The 14,779-nt window shown below is 38.1% G+C and overlaps 1 protein-coding gene across 6 annotated transcripts in view; it reads left to right on the top strand.

Moving 5' to 3' along the window:
- The window catches only part of CADM1 (cell adhesion molecule 1), a 364,942-nt gene that overhangs the window by 326,503 nt on the left and 23,660 nt on the right, over positions 1 to 14,779 (top strand). For 2 of the 6 annotated variants that reach the window (XM_020989714.2, XM_020989713.2), the window contains exons 8-9: positions 3,361 to 3,429; positions 13,781 to 13,813. The exons of 1 other annotated variant lie outside the window; for it this stretch is intronic. In XM_020989714.2, the coding sequence (XP_020845373.1) occupies positions 3,361 to 3,429; positions 13,781 to 13,813 (102 nt within the window). The remainder of the gene's footprint in view (positions 1 to 3,360; positions 3,430 to 13,780; positions 13,814 to 14,779) is intronic. 3 more of the 6 variants (XM_020989717.2, XM_020989715.2, XM_020989716.2) reach the window with 2 other exon arrangements.

Below are 14,779 nucleotides of genomic sequence, written 5' to 3'. Positions count from 1 at the left end.
TTGACATTCATGACACTGACAACCTGTGGCACACCACCCCACTCTTTTGGCCTCTCCTTGTAGAAACAGGACCCAGCTCACAGACTGTCAATACAGTTTTGCTCTTAAATGACTATGTCTCACCATGCTTTTAACTATAGACCCCCAATATATTTCCTCAGTTCAGGAGGCCATTCTTTTTCCCAAAACAGTTAGGAGCAGTTCTGCCTATTGTCCCACAGCTTAAGGAAGAATTCTCTTGACAAATTTTGTATAGATACAACACAGTACAGTAGTTTTGGGACAGAGGAAGTTTAGGCAATAAGAGTAAATTTTTTTTGTTGTTGTTATTTTCCACACCATTTCCCAGTGGGACAGTTTCTTCTAGTTTAGAAGGTTCTTCTTTTGAGACATATTTGCAGATAAATTTACTCTTTGGGGGAAAATGCAGACACTTTGGTAACCTAAAAAAAAAGGCAAAAACCTAGCTAGGCAAGTACCTTTATAAACGTGTCTACCCTTTGACCACATTGTAACACAGATAGTTAATGGAGCTTCCCCTTCAGCTGTGACAGTGGCTGGTAGGACACCCCGGGAACAAGTTGGGGCAACAGTTCATCCTCTCACTCATTTATTTTAAAATAAAATAACCTGATAACCCTCTGGTTAATACTACTTTTGGGTTGTCTTGTTTTATTTATTAAATTTTTTATTAAATTTATTAAAAAATAAAAAATATTTTATTTATTAAAATCATAAAGTCCACCACTGTAATAATTTCCAAAGTGGTGCCTTTAGTGATCTAAAGAGTTAACACACTTCTGAAATAGACTGTCTAACTCCCAGTGAGTAAAATATGTCCTGGGAGAATCTGGCTGAGTAGTTTCTAAGCACCAGCTAGTTTTATACCGTCAGCCTTGGTGGCTCAACCGCAGATCATTAGAGCTAACTCCTTAGTTCCTTAAATTTTGCCTTCTGGTTGCGGGTAATGATCTAAGCTTTTGGGTTGTAGCTGACAGTGGAATTTAATTCATTCAGTTCACTTGGACCAGATGTGAAGGACAACAGTTACCCCAGTGGTGATAGAAATAATTGGAAATGTGTGCCTTTTGCAACACGAGAAAGGTTAATGACCTCATTTTGAAGTCTGTGCTCCAGTTAGCCTGTCCCACCCCATGGCTCATAACCATATTTGAAACTTCTTTCAGACACACTTTTATTATAACATGATTATAGCCCACTTTGTGTCAATACTTTTTGAACCACATACAGAAATAGCATCATAGCAAAGCTGAGGGGAATCTCTAGAGTTTAGATGCTCTTTTCATAAAGTAAATATTGTAATCATTCCAGACCATGAATATCATATTAACTATCACCAATGTTGGGGGAGCAGACACACCTCTTAGGAAACAGTTTTCCAATGTAGTCATGAATTGAGCAAGGTTTCTATAGGACTTACAGCAAGGAGCATTTTATTTTATTAGTCTGCACCTGCATCAGGATTTAGAAGTCCATAAACCAGCCTTTCAAATACAAACAAACAATTTACCAGCTTACAAAATGATTTTCCAGCTTACTGTCCACAAAGAGGTATTTAGGGAATGGGACCAGTTCTGATTCCTGGAATGTTATTTATCATCCCTGTACAAGTGGCTATTTCTTTTTAACTGGTAGGTCTTTAAAATATTAATATAATACATCCTAATCATTTTGTCATTAGATCTATAGGGGTGAGCTTTTGTTATTCACTACCCATATTACCCTGGTCCATGGAGAATAACATTAATCCTCCCTCATAAAATGGTGAACATTCTTGCAGGAAATTGAATTCTTTTTGTGGGCTGGTGAATTTTTCATGTTTATTTGCAAGGCTATTTTACACTAGTTCCTACTTGATGATTCTAAATTTCAAAATAAAACACACCCATAAAACAGCTTTCTAGCAGTTGTTGGGTAAGTCCTTTCAAAATTGTGCAAATACATGTACATGGAAGAAAAAAGAAATCGTGAGTTGTCGAACAACAGTAGGAATAATTTCAAACTGGTTTTGCTACCAGGCAAACTCCAAGGTAATGTTTTTGTAAACTTTCAGGAAGTTAAACCAAACACAGTAAAGGTGCAGTATATAATTAAAGTTTTGATGTATTAATTAGAGAATCTGAGAGCTCACTTGGAGATAAAAGAACACCAGATGTGTCAGGGAGGAAAAGTTGACATGCTTTAGATAAAATTTAAAATCAAAAGCCCGTGAATCGTTTTATGCTCTATTATGGCAGAATGATTGCTTAGTTCAAAGTCTTGCTGACTAGTTAACACATTCAGTTTGATCATTTAGGCATTGATTATTTTTTTCCCTTTCATATTCACCCTTCCCTTCCCCCCCAATAATGTTTGAGGGTATGGAATGGTATACAGTATATCAAATATCTAACAAAGGGCTCCCCATTGGGTTATTGGCTTCATGGGTCAAGTCTCTTCTATATATAGTTCAGAGTTATAAAAGGGAGAATATGCTTCTCTTTTATCAGTTTAGTCCATTTAGGTCATGCTCTTAACATGAGCAGAGACATCCTATTAATATTTATAAGTTATAAAATTTTATTGACTTAAAAAATAAAATCTCGATAAAATCTGACATGCCTGGAACTTGATATTTAGTGGTGACATTCTCTCTCCTTTGTATTTATTACTAGTTTAGAAGTAGTTTTACTTCCTGCTGAGATGTATTGATGGAGGGAGAATAATGAAGTTAATGGCCATAGAGAACAAGTGAGAGGCAACACATACATGATCTGGTGTTATTAGTTCTTCAAATGCATCAGGACTATTTCATGCCTTCTCCCCCACCTTCTACCGCTTTGTAAATGCATAGAAATGACAGGACAGCTGTTGTGTTTATTCTCACTGTCTCTGTCTTTCGCTCTGCTCTCTGTCTCTCTCTCGCTCTGCTCTTTGTCTCTCTCTCTCTCTGTCTCTCACTCTCTCTTTTTCTCTCTCTGCATTGAGCTAACTGGCCTCACGTTTGAAATGTGTTCAGTGGGCTGATTGGTAATGTGGGTGGACAGGGTTGGGTGGGAGGTCGGGTTGTGGTATCGTAATTATAATTTTCTTCTTCTCCACTTCCCATCTCTTTCCTATTTCACTTCATTAACAAAATTTCTTTTTTTTCTTCTTCTTTTAGCATTTCCAAATCAGGCCTTGGGATACAATTACAAGGGGGAAAAAATCTTTAAAACAGCTTGAAGTTCACCAGCTTGTTTTTAAAGGGGAAAAGGCATCAAACAAGCATCTCAGTGTCCTTGTACCTCTGTTTTGGCATTATTGATCATTGTTGTGTTCAGCATTGTGGGTTTGATTTTCCTTTTTTTTTTTATCCAGATCCCCCCACAACTATCCCTCCTCCCACAACAACCACCACTACCACCACCATCCTTACCATCATCACAGGTATGGTACCTTCATTACCATTGAAATGTCCTGAATGTTTATTGTCTTGTTTGTATACAAAAAATTCTGACAACCTCCATTCAGTTCTTTACTGAGAAGTTTATAGTTCCTTCATTTTGGTAGCTTAAAAAAAGAGTAGAAGCTATATTCTTAAATTGGAGTCTTGAAGACCCCAGTGAGTCCTTAATTTGAAGCATTTGAAAATAACATTCCAAAACTCAAACACATCAAATATTTTATACCTCATGCAAAGGATTCATCTTTGTAAGGGCCTCTGTCTAAGTGAAAGATTAGGGTAAAATGTCTGCCTGGCTACCAGAAAAGGTGCTGGTGACTTATTTGCTGCTATGTCTCATGAGTTGGTAAATATTGTCATGCTGTGTCTTACCCCAGCGATTGGCTGTATCTGAATGCCTTGGGGAGTAAATACATACATATTCCATAGGGTACCTCCTTGTATCATATTACTAAATATACAGCTATCTTTCATTCTCAAAAGATTAACCGTGGAAAATGTTACCTTTATTTGTAACACCAGTATAGCTAAGAAGACCAAAGTGGAACTACAGCCTTTTCCTCATAGAGCAGGTGTGGATTCTATCTCTTAGTCAAAAGTGAGAGCCCGTGTTTGAGATCTCTTCCTGTAAAGCATGTAGCTCTGTTGCGTCATCTCATAGACCATCTTCTTTCCTTGCTTGTGGAAACCCCACATCAACAGATACCATACAGCATTACTTAGAAATCTTTCTAAGGATATTATTTTGCTTATATTGAACAGAAATGTCTGCCATGAGTTAATTGTTTTGAGGGGGTGGATTGGAGGGTGGGGTAGAAACACTTCCCCTTTTAAAATGTAATTTCCCCTTTACCTTGTATTATTAGTGATGAGAATGCTGGAGGCCTAGTTGACTTCTCTCAACATTTGATATTTTATACATTTCTGTCCTTCTGCTTTCTTAAAGACTAAAAGTCTCGTTAACCTCTCTTCATATATCACTCCCCCTTTTCACCACCCAGAATATAGTAGCAATCATTTTCATTGACTTTCTCGAGACCTTTCATATTTCTGCCCTACCTCGGTGATAGAGGTGACAAAAATTCAGTCATTCAGGGTAAAAGGAGACAACCATCAATTTTAAATACAACAATATTTTCCTTAATCTCTGTTTCTTTTTAGCCATTGCTTTAACCTTCCAGCCTTTACAGTCACACCAAGAGAACCTTTGAGTAAGACACCACCAAGTGTTTCTCCAAATGCCAGGTCTGAAGCTGCTAGGGCAAGAGCATAATTGTAATTCTTCTTAATTAGTTGTCTTCTCTCTTTAACCGCATCTTCAGCCAGTTTGTTTCCTAATTAAAAAAAAAAAAATTCTGGTATTTTCTTTGATTTGCAAATTCAATTGTTTGGTCACCTTATTTCCTTTATCATTAGTAAGTACTGTAAATTAGTAAATACTAAACAAGTTCCTTTCTGGCACTCGTTCTGGGGGCAACCCATATATCAACTTTCCATAGCAAAAATTGCTCCCCACTTCTTATCCAGATATTAATGTTGTATCCTCATTACCAGATTTTCATAAAAAGCTCATAAGAAATTTGTATTAGACCCTTTGACTCTCTATATAAATTAGAACTCCTAATTCTGTCCTACTCTGTATATGGCAACCTTTAAGAAAGGTTCTTCAGTATTCTTGATTTTTCCCTCTGTAGTAGTCCAGGATCAGTCTATCCATTTTATAATTTTAATATCTGTGAGAAACAGCCCAAGTCCACTAGCTCACATTCATCATAGCAAAGAACTTGGTCACCCAGCCTATAAACACCTACAGCACCAACTTTCTTTTTAATATGGGGCAGCATTTTCCATTTGTTGTTGTCTTCTCACTAGCTTAGATTTTTTCTTTTAACCTTTCTTAACACTCACTCAGCTCCTCCCTCACAATCAATCTTCAGACTCAGAGTTACCTCAGTGCATAGCTCTTAATTTGTCATTCCAAAGCAAAGCTAATCATATGTCCTCAGAGAACTACAATTCATTGTTATCATAGTCCCTATTGCAGGGCCTCTGTTTAAGAGAATTTTTTTCTTTAAAATAAACAGTACTATATTTCTCCCTTTGTCAAATGACTCTTTAATAGGAATTTTGCTTCTCTGTCTTTAAGCTGCTGGCCTGTCTGCTCAGAGTAATGTGAGATGATCTCATACATGCACTTTAGTCTCTTGATGTTAGGGGTCGAATCCTCTCGCCACATAGAATGCATCTGTGATAGTTAATGCCCTCACTGGCACCAAAGAGTAGTTAAACTGAAATTGCTACTAAAACAACTTTGTTGAATCCCCTACCTTGATAGATGTGATCTTCTAGGGTTACTCTGTCTTAACTAGCAGCCTTATATGTATTTATCTTGCCCTAAAGGCTTGATATGTACACTCATGGAATTTAACATCTGCTCCTCTCTTCAAACAGATTAAAGGTTATAGAACTGAGTGATTCCAGGTTCCATTTCTAAAGGACCAGGCTCTCTGTTAGATTTAGATTGGTTCCTTAAAAATATTCCAAACCTAGTCTTGACAAATGGATATCTAAATTAATTTCCACTCTTCTTGTCTCTTGCACTGTTTTGGTACATTACAGCCACCATTAGCCTTAAAAGCTTCAACAACCAAATAACCAGTGACAGTAACATAAAGCCTGAGCTAAAATAAAATAAAATGTTTAAAAATCACACAAAAAGCTACAGTCATCTATTTCTTTTCTTCTAGTCAAATGCAGTAACTAAAACCCATTCCCTGGGTCAGAGTTTCATTACCAAAAGAAATGTACAAATTCAGTGGAAAAATATTTTTAAACTCAAGAGATCACAGTTGCTTTCTGATTTTTCTGAAAGGAAGTATTCCAGTATTATCTTGTGTCTTCCATAACTAGGATAATTGAATCACTTTCCTGCTTGGAAAGTCAATCTTTCTGCTGAATCACCTAGCTTTTTCACTTCACTTCACATTTTAACCTTCACTCCAAACACACTCAAAGTGGAGGTATATTAAACTGACTCCTGGTCTTTTCTGATCTGACTAGAAATACAGATTCTATAGACCAGTGATGCCAAGAACTTTAAGGTTAATCATCTCATCTGTGTAAATCCAGTGGAATTATTCTTCCACATATGTGTGAACTTTGTGACAGGCATCCTAGCTGGAACTCACAATAGGACTTAACCAGGATCTGAAGTACTGAATGGAACCTATGAGACCCATCTCAGTGCTTAGAGTTGATTAGTCAGGCCAAAGCAAGCCTTAAACCATTTCTTTATTAATAACCAGAAAGTGATTAAAGACTCTTCAAACTGCTGAGGTTGACTTTGGTTACATTTGTAGCCATCATCATGATTTGTCCCATGTCTGTCTGTTCTCTCCGGTATCTTCCATGTGCATTAATATTCTGACCATTTCTTTGTGTTTCAGCTGTTATCACTTGCAACCCCACTCCTCTTTTTTTTTTATCATTTCAAATTGTCCTTGTGGCTTTGTTCATTAAGATGTACGATATGATATGGCAGCGCAAATTGCATAATTTAAATTGCCCCTGGAGTCCTTGTTATAATACAGATTTTGGACAGCTGTTACTTTAGGGGAGGTAAATCTTCCTTGTACACAGACTCATCATCACGTAGAATGTTTTTAAAAAATCAACCCACCACACTGCTGTGTTTATGTTCTTTAAAGTTTATTTACTACATGCATGAGGTGTATTTGCAATCATTTGTCTCTCTGTCTGGTAATACCTTTAACCCCATTACACCAGCTGGATCAAGCTTGCTCCTGGCAGCCATGTTGGAGAAATGTCTCTTGGGCCTATTTTCACATGACCCAGGTATTGAATCCTACTTATCTAAGGCTGCATCCTGAATGAACATTTGTGTCAGCCTCTTACAGATAATACAGTGGAACTCAATTTTAAACTTCCTCACCTATTTGTTTGAATGGGGGATTCAAGCCAAAGGAGTGTAACCTTTAGATCATAATTTAAAAGTGATAGCAATTAATATAGAAATAAAAAGTAATAGTAGCTTACAATTAGAAGTGAACAGCTTTTGGGGCCAAATTCTAAAACATCATGAATCAGTCTCAGAAAGATGAACTAGATCATATCAAAATGATGATTTCCTTTTTTTAAAAATATACCTAATTGGGGGCAGCGAGGTGGCGTAGTGGATACAGCACCAGCCCTGAAGTCAGGAGGACCTGAGTTCAAATCTGGCCTCAAACCAAACACTTGACACTTACTAGCTGTGTGACCCTGGGCAAGTCACTTAACCCCAATTGTCTAAAAATAAAAAAAAAAAAAGAAAAATATATACCTAATTAAACATTTTATGTTGTTTCTTAGGAAAGAAAGCATCCCTTATTTTTGTATCTAAGCACACTTGAAAAGATCTCTGTAACTTGAAGGGAACACCAATTTTTCCCCAGTACTAGTTTTATGGATTTTGTAGTCATGTGATAAGAACTTGTCTATGGTATGGAGTAGGCATCTCTAATGAAGGAAGTAAGATTGGTATTGTCCTTCAGGGATGCCAGTGATGTATATAATGGGGAAGTTCAAGCAAGATGTTTTTGGCTCATTTTGGCAGTTGGAGGAAAGAAATTAAATCAGTCAGTCAGTAACCATTTATTAAGCACCTACTATGTTCCAGACACAGTGCTAAGTTCTAGATCCATCAGGAAGACTGATGGTGTGAAATGACCAGTGTGACACCATGTAGATTGTCGGATGGTTTTCTCTCTTCGTGCAGCGAGGCACAGGATGTCTTCCTCCTGAGATTTTCCTTAGGCAATTCCTGCCAGTAGACTGACGAAAAGTTTCAGATCATGTGATAAAATGTCTGCCTTCATTCATTAAATAAATGTTTATTGAACATCCATATGCATATGCATATCACTGTGCTGGATATTAGAGGAAATCAAAAATATAAAGCATCAGACGTAAATAAATAACAGCTAGCTTAACCAACAAGTTTCAATCTATGGTGATTTAAATGGGGGGAGGGGAAAGCATTGACTCTGACCTCACCACAACTTAGTTTTGTACTTGAAATGTGAAAAATTAAGTGCAAGATTGAAAAAGACTTTTCTCTGTACATTTTCCCAGCGGATAATTTTTCCCTTCGTTTCCATGACTTTATATTTAATTTCATGCCAAAAAACAAAACGCTATAGGCAGTGGGGCCTTGATACCTATTTTCTTTATAAAGAGCTGCTCCTGATATTATTTATTTGCAACATTAACAGACAGCTCAGGATCAGGTAATAATCCTGAGAGATTTTTCCATTCCCAAAATGCAAAAAGTTAAAGCTATTGATGGAAATAGAAAGCAATATGTGGGTGACATTGTGATTGGTATCTGCTTATACAGTCATGGACTCCCAGAGTAAGGCGTTGCCATTTTCATCACCGAATAAATACCAACCGAAACCTCAAAATGCTATCAAACACACATGTTAAAAGTGCTTCCCTTCCCCATCGTTCCCTCCATTCACTCCCCTTCTTCCCCCAACATGTGTTTGATTTGACTTAGCCATTGGTTTTTGTTGTTAAATGAAACTACTATGTGGATTGCTATTATTTTGTAAAACACCTGGTTTGCAAATGAAAAGATCTCTGGAGTGCAGCAGCAGTACAATTCTAAAGATTTTTTTTAACAAAACTTCAAATTTCTTGACAAAGAATCAACTCTCATTCCTGCTGTTCTTTGGAAATTTTTTTTCCCCCACTCAAAGAGGGTATGGCCTTAAAAACAGGGAGAACTTTGTTACTACTCTACAATTTAGCTACCGTTGTAGGTTAAGGTATTTTCCCATCCACTTCTTCATCCCCAAAAAACTTTTAATTAAACCATGACATAGATGAAAGGAAAATTAGCAGCAAACCACTGGGAAGTAATTCTCACTTACTTTCTGAGCATTACTTTTTTACTTTCTGTGGTTTTCAAGTGAGCCAAGAAAAAAAGAGTTGCTTCCTAAATAATGAACATTCATTAAGTAAAGCATCAGTATGAGCCTAGCATTGTTGGGAAAGCCACGCCTCCCTCCCGTTAAAGTGTCAGATCTGAAGCGCTTGATGATTGTGCAAAAGAAAAGAGAAGTCATTTAGTCACTGATCAAAAAGCCTATTGGTTCTTTATTGACTCTAGTTAAGAAGATAAACTGGAGAACAAGGATATTGAGAAAATGTCTGAACTACTTAATTTTGTTGAATTTTAAGCTTATGACAGTCCAAATTAATCCTTTGTTCACAATTGCAGGCTACTTCAATGCTTTTGGCTCCCTTAGCCTTTCCAATGGAGTTCTCTTTTTCCTTAAGCACATGCACACGTGCCTGCACATGTGTGCACTTTCGTGCATGCACACACACACTCCCACACACAAATTATATGTACAATGGATCTATGTACTGTAAAGCAAGAATATTACAGATCACTTGGGGAAGAAAAAAAGCATTTAAGTTTGTGAATTTAATTTTGTTCTAGGATTTTCATTTTCATTTATGGCACCCGTTGTGTTTGAGACCATGGACTAATTTATGGATTAGTTTTAAACCCCCAGTCTGTCACACTCAATGAACAATTCTAAGTTGGAGAGAATCCATATGAAAGGATTAGAATGTGCCACAGTGGAGCTTACACATGACTGTTTCAACTAAATATTGCCCAGCTGCCTCTGATGAAGGAATTTTTTTTTTGGCGATACTTGGTTAAATGCCTAGTGTCTCTAGGTTTGCACATTATCAGTGCTTTCTCATTTTGCAGATAACATCTTTTGTTGCAACATGAGATATGTATTTGATTCTAAATTTAAATCAGATTAGTCCGTGAAGACAGCCATTGCAACTAGTAGACTAGAAAGAGAAGTCAATATTAAATAAAATATGCATCTTTCCAATGGCAATACCTTTCCTTGGATACTTTTTTTTGATTATACTCATAAAATAGCCAGGGATTTACTATTAAGATGTTATGTACACACAATGTTTTCAAGAAGATAGTATTGGTTGGGTTTGACTGAGGGTGGAGGTGGGTATTTGGTTTTTTCACCACAGAAAATACAGTAATTTTGGCTTCTCTTTGTAATGAAAATTAAAAGGGACTGCAAGTCAACTAGGCCTTTTTAGTCTAAAAATGTAACCACTCTGAGTTCAGCTCTCCTTTTTGTGATCTGTTTTTCTTGTTGAAATAGCTCATTAAAGACTTGGGGGTGGGGGTGGGAACAGCATCAGAGAGAGGTCTGGAAGCAGTGGTCTCACTGTGGACAGCTCTGTCTGTTTCTCAGGTTTCTACAGTAATTTGCTTCCGAAGCTTCAAGACTTAAATTTTTCCCATATCCTTAGGATTTGATCAGATGAGATAGTGAGCTAACAAACTGTGAGCAGGCATGCCGATTGCCACGCCATGCAGGGTTCATCTATCGCTGTGCCTCTTCACACTGTGAGTGAGACACCCAAGCAGATTTTAATGCACAGAACAGCTCTCACTATTGGGAAGCGTAGGTACCTTGCACGTGAAGCTATCGCGAGACTTTGAAACAGATTCAGCTGTGTCATCCGATGCTTCCAAAATACAAAATAGGTACCAAAGAAGGTTGTCATTTTTTAAATCCCACATATTTACTTGAAATGGTTTCTATCCAAACCTTGCCCGGTAACCTCCCAAATACTTTTAAATCATAGAGGCTAGGAAATAGAAACATCAGATTCCGTATTCGTACCTCCTCCAGTCTTGTTTTAAATTTTTTAGCTAGTCTGTGTTTCCCAATGCAGCCATCCAACTCATTGCTGATCATGGTATTGCCATTCCAGCTGCAGTGACTGTGGTGTGTGACTTTGATATATGTTTGCTTTTAACTGCTTGAAACATCCCTGGTCCCACCAGCATTTATTTTCCCTTGCTGTGCTCTCCCGCTTTTGGAAGTGGTTTGATGGGCTTCTGGCCCCAGGATGGGGAAGTGAGCTGCACTGTGAAGTTTCCCTCCTAATTTATTTCCTAGCTCCCACATAGGACCTGGCTTCCAGCTTCATTGGGTTTAATTTCTTCATAAAGCTGACATTATATGTTGCTGGAAGACAGTAAATTGGGGTCATTGTTTCATTCCAGGTTGTTATTTTTGAGGACTTTAGCCCTCCTGTACCCTCCACATTCTTTCATTTTATACTAACTTATGCTTGGTTAGAATGAGCGTTTCAAAAACACTGCTACAAAAACAGATAAGCCAGAGTGTCAGCCCATGTTCAATTAGGAGAGGTTTTCATATGCCTCTACAACCAAGCATCTCACATGAGTGTAAGTGCTAGCCTAGTATGTTCATGACCCCCAAATTTAAAGCAGCAGATAACCCACGATAGACATGGATGTTGCCACCAAGGAGGGCAATACCCTGTGGAATGGGAATCCAGGTGTGGAATATGTTAAACTACAACTTTCTGTATTGTTTTGACTCTGATATTTTATGCATACAGATTTGAATCTGTAAGTAAGTATAGTGATTTTTTTTTCCCTGTGGTATATTTTGTTTGTTTTTTTGTTGGTTTGTTTTGGGTTCTTTTGTTGGTTTGTTTTGTTTTTTAATTTGATTTGATTTGTTTTGTTTTGTTTTGTTTTTGGTCTTCATCTATTCTCCAGAAACTCAGCTATAGGCCACATTAACCTGGAATGACCTTTTGGGTTAACTCTTGTTTATTCTGACTACTTGGAAGGGCTCCAGCTTCAAATGTTCTAAGGTGCTGAGGACAGCATGCCAACTGAAGGGAAACACCTACGTGAACTCATATGTTGTAATCTTTAAAGCAAAGCTCCAGGCTCTTTTGCAAAAATCCTGTGTTCAATGCTTTGGTGCATTTAAACATTGCCTACATCAAGTAAGAATAAGCCTTCATAGTCTTTAGCCCCATGAGAACAATGCCCATTTAAATCATGGCATCCTAAATGAGGATGGCAAGCTGCTTTGCCATAGTAACCCCCTTGAGAGCTGTGCTAGCAGCCTGTGACTGTAGGTGACCAATGCGTGTCATAATCTTACCATTCCTTTCCAGCCCAAGGATTTTAGATGAAGATGTGTAGAATTAGATAGATAAGAGTTGCCAGATGGGTTGATACTGCAATGAAGTAGGCTAGGGAAAGTGAAGCTAAAATGTCATGCGTTTTATCAGAAATTTATCCTGCCTCCCCTCTAGCCAAAAAAATAAAATAAAATAAAGAGTACAACACTCCTTCACTTGTCTGAGCCCCTTAAGGAATTGCTTGTGGAGATGAGCCAGCCAGTGCAGCAAGCCTGGTTTAGAGAGCTTATCAGAAACCTGAGGAAAACTTTAACAGCATTGGAAATACATGAAGAAGAAACAGACCATGTTTCTTTCTACAGTGTGGGTCTCAAATATTGGGGGGAAAAATGTCATCTCCCATCCTAGCTTTAAGGAACCCTGACTCTTGGCAGTCACCAACAATGAGTATGGCCTGTGGATTGCAGTGTGAACGGATGGTTGAATGCTTAGACTTTAGGAGTTTAGTGTGAGCTGAAGTGGCATACAGCAGATTGTGTGGGCTTGTTTGCTTCTGTGATGGGCATCTGTCATTGGACTGTAACGTTGTAAGAGCCACAAAGGGAAGAGTGGCCTAACCACGGTTTCTGTGTGTGTCTAGAGAAACCAATCTGTGAAAATCTTTAATCTGTTCCTCCCTACGGCCTCCTGGTTGCTTGAATTCACCTGCTAAACGTTCCTGAAATAATGCACTGGATGGAAAAACTTGGACCATATGTTCCCCTGCAGGTGTCTGGGCAGAAGCAGTTGAAAAATCTTGGGAGAGTGACTGTTTCAGTGACTCCTAATTGGCGATCAGGAAGCTAGGGTGACCAGGGAGGTCTGGGTTAAAACAAAGGCAATGTTTGAATGTATGAATTCATTGTTTAACCAGCCTTCAGATTGAGCTTTTCTGTCACAGTCCTGAGAGCCTTGGTGCGTTACGAGCCATCCACCAGTCCCTGAGTTTGCACTGGTGGTGTTCCTCATCACTTTGCATGTTCCCCTGACTTTTGACCAGCAGTATATGCACCGGCAAGATCCCCTAGATAAAGAATTTACTGTTTCCCTCACTGGCTCGCAGCTTTGAGCCCAAAGCATGTCTTAAAAACAGTGCAACTCCCTTCAAATGCTTTTTTGCTTTTCATTTATTATTGCTTGTCACGCAATGTTCTTTGAAAGCTTGCTCATATATTATCTGTTCCATTTTTTCCATTTTCCCTTTTTTTGCATGCCGTTCCTCCTGTTTCTTCCCTTCCTCCAATCCTCTGTTCCCGTGTGTAGACACAACGGCGACGACAGAACCAGCAGTTCACGGTTGGTATCACATTACTGTTTATCTACTTTCTCAGCACTGCTGAGAGGCAAGGCAAGCCTGGGAAAAAGAGAAATGGAGTCTTCAAGGGAAATCGTGTTTCGAGGAGACTGATCTCATGAATAGACCATAATTTTTAAGGCTTGAAAGAATGTCTAGTCTTGTCATTTCTGTTGTGAATTCAGTAGCCGATTGTTGCTATCTGGGGCTAGCAGCAATTTCTGCTGGATAGAAATGGTCTGAGTCTAAGTAGCACCAGTTGGTTTTCTGTGATGATTCCTATGGCCATCATTTTATTGAACATGGAAATACATGTGGATTTTTAAAAAATGAAAACTTCCTTGAATTCCTAGCATCTGCATTAAAATTTCAGCTTTCTTTTTCATCTTGCTAGGATGTTATTCTGAGTATATTTTTGAAGGCAAGTCATGTTTAGGTCATGTAGTAGCCAAGGCATAATGGGTTGAACAAAGGATTTCTTTTGTTAACCTAATAAGTTAACCCAGGGGGAAAATTTTAATCACTCTTCTTTAAAACACTAGCAAATTAAATGGCTACTTGCCTTTTCCCCCTTTTTAAGTTTTTAATATATGTCCTTCTAAAAAGATTGGTCCTGAACTTGAGAGACAGTGGGAAGTAAATGCATACAACTCTAGAGGGGATGTCAAGAGAGCTGGGCTTGCTTTTCCCAGTTTCACCACCGATTTACTTCTTGGCCTAAAAGAGTTTCCCCTAAATATTCAGTGTCTGTTTTCCAGCAACCAAAGTCATGACCATACTGTACACTATTTGATATAATAATCCTTAGTACTATACTTATAGAAAGATTTGGTTAAAAATAAGCCCAGTTTTCATCTTTGGATTCCAAGGGAACCCTTTGTAGCATAGGGCCCATTCTGGCCCTGTTAATATGCTATGCAAAACTTTAAAAATCTTCTTTCATTCGGATGGGGAAGAAACATGGTCAT

Source organism: Phascolarctos cinereus, unplaced genomic scaffold, assembly GCF_003287225.1.
Source record: "Phascolarctos cinereus isolate Bilbo 61053 unplaced genomic scaffold, phaCin_HiC Scaffold_726;HRSCAF=1367, whole genome shotgun sequence".
Lineage (NCBI taxonomy): Eukaryota > Metazoa > Chordata > Mammalia > Diprotodontia > Phascolarctidae > Phascolarctos > Phascolarctos cinereus.
Note: the sequence above shows the minus strand (reverse complement) of the source record. Positions and strands in the feature narration are given on the sequence as shown.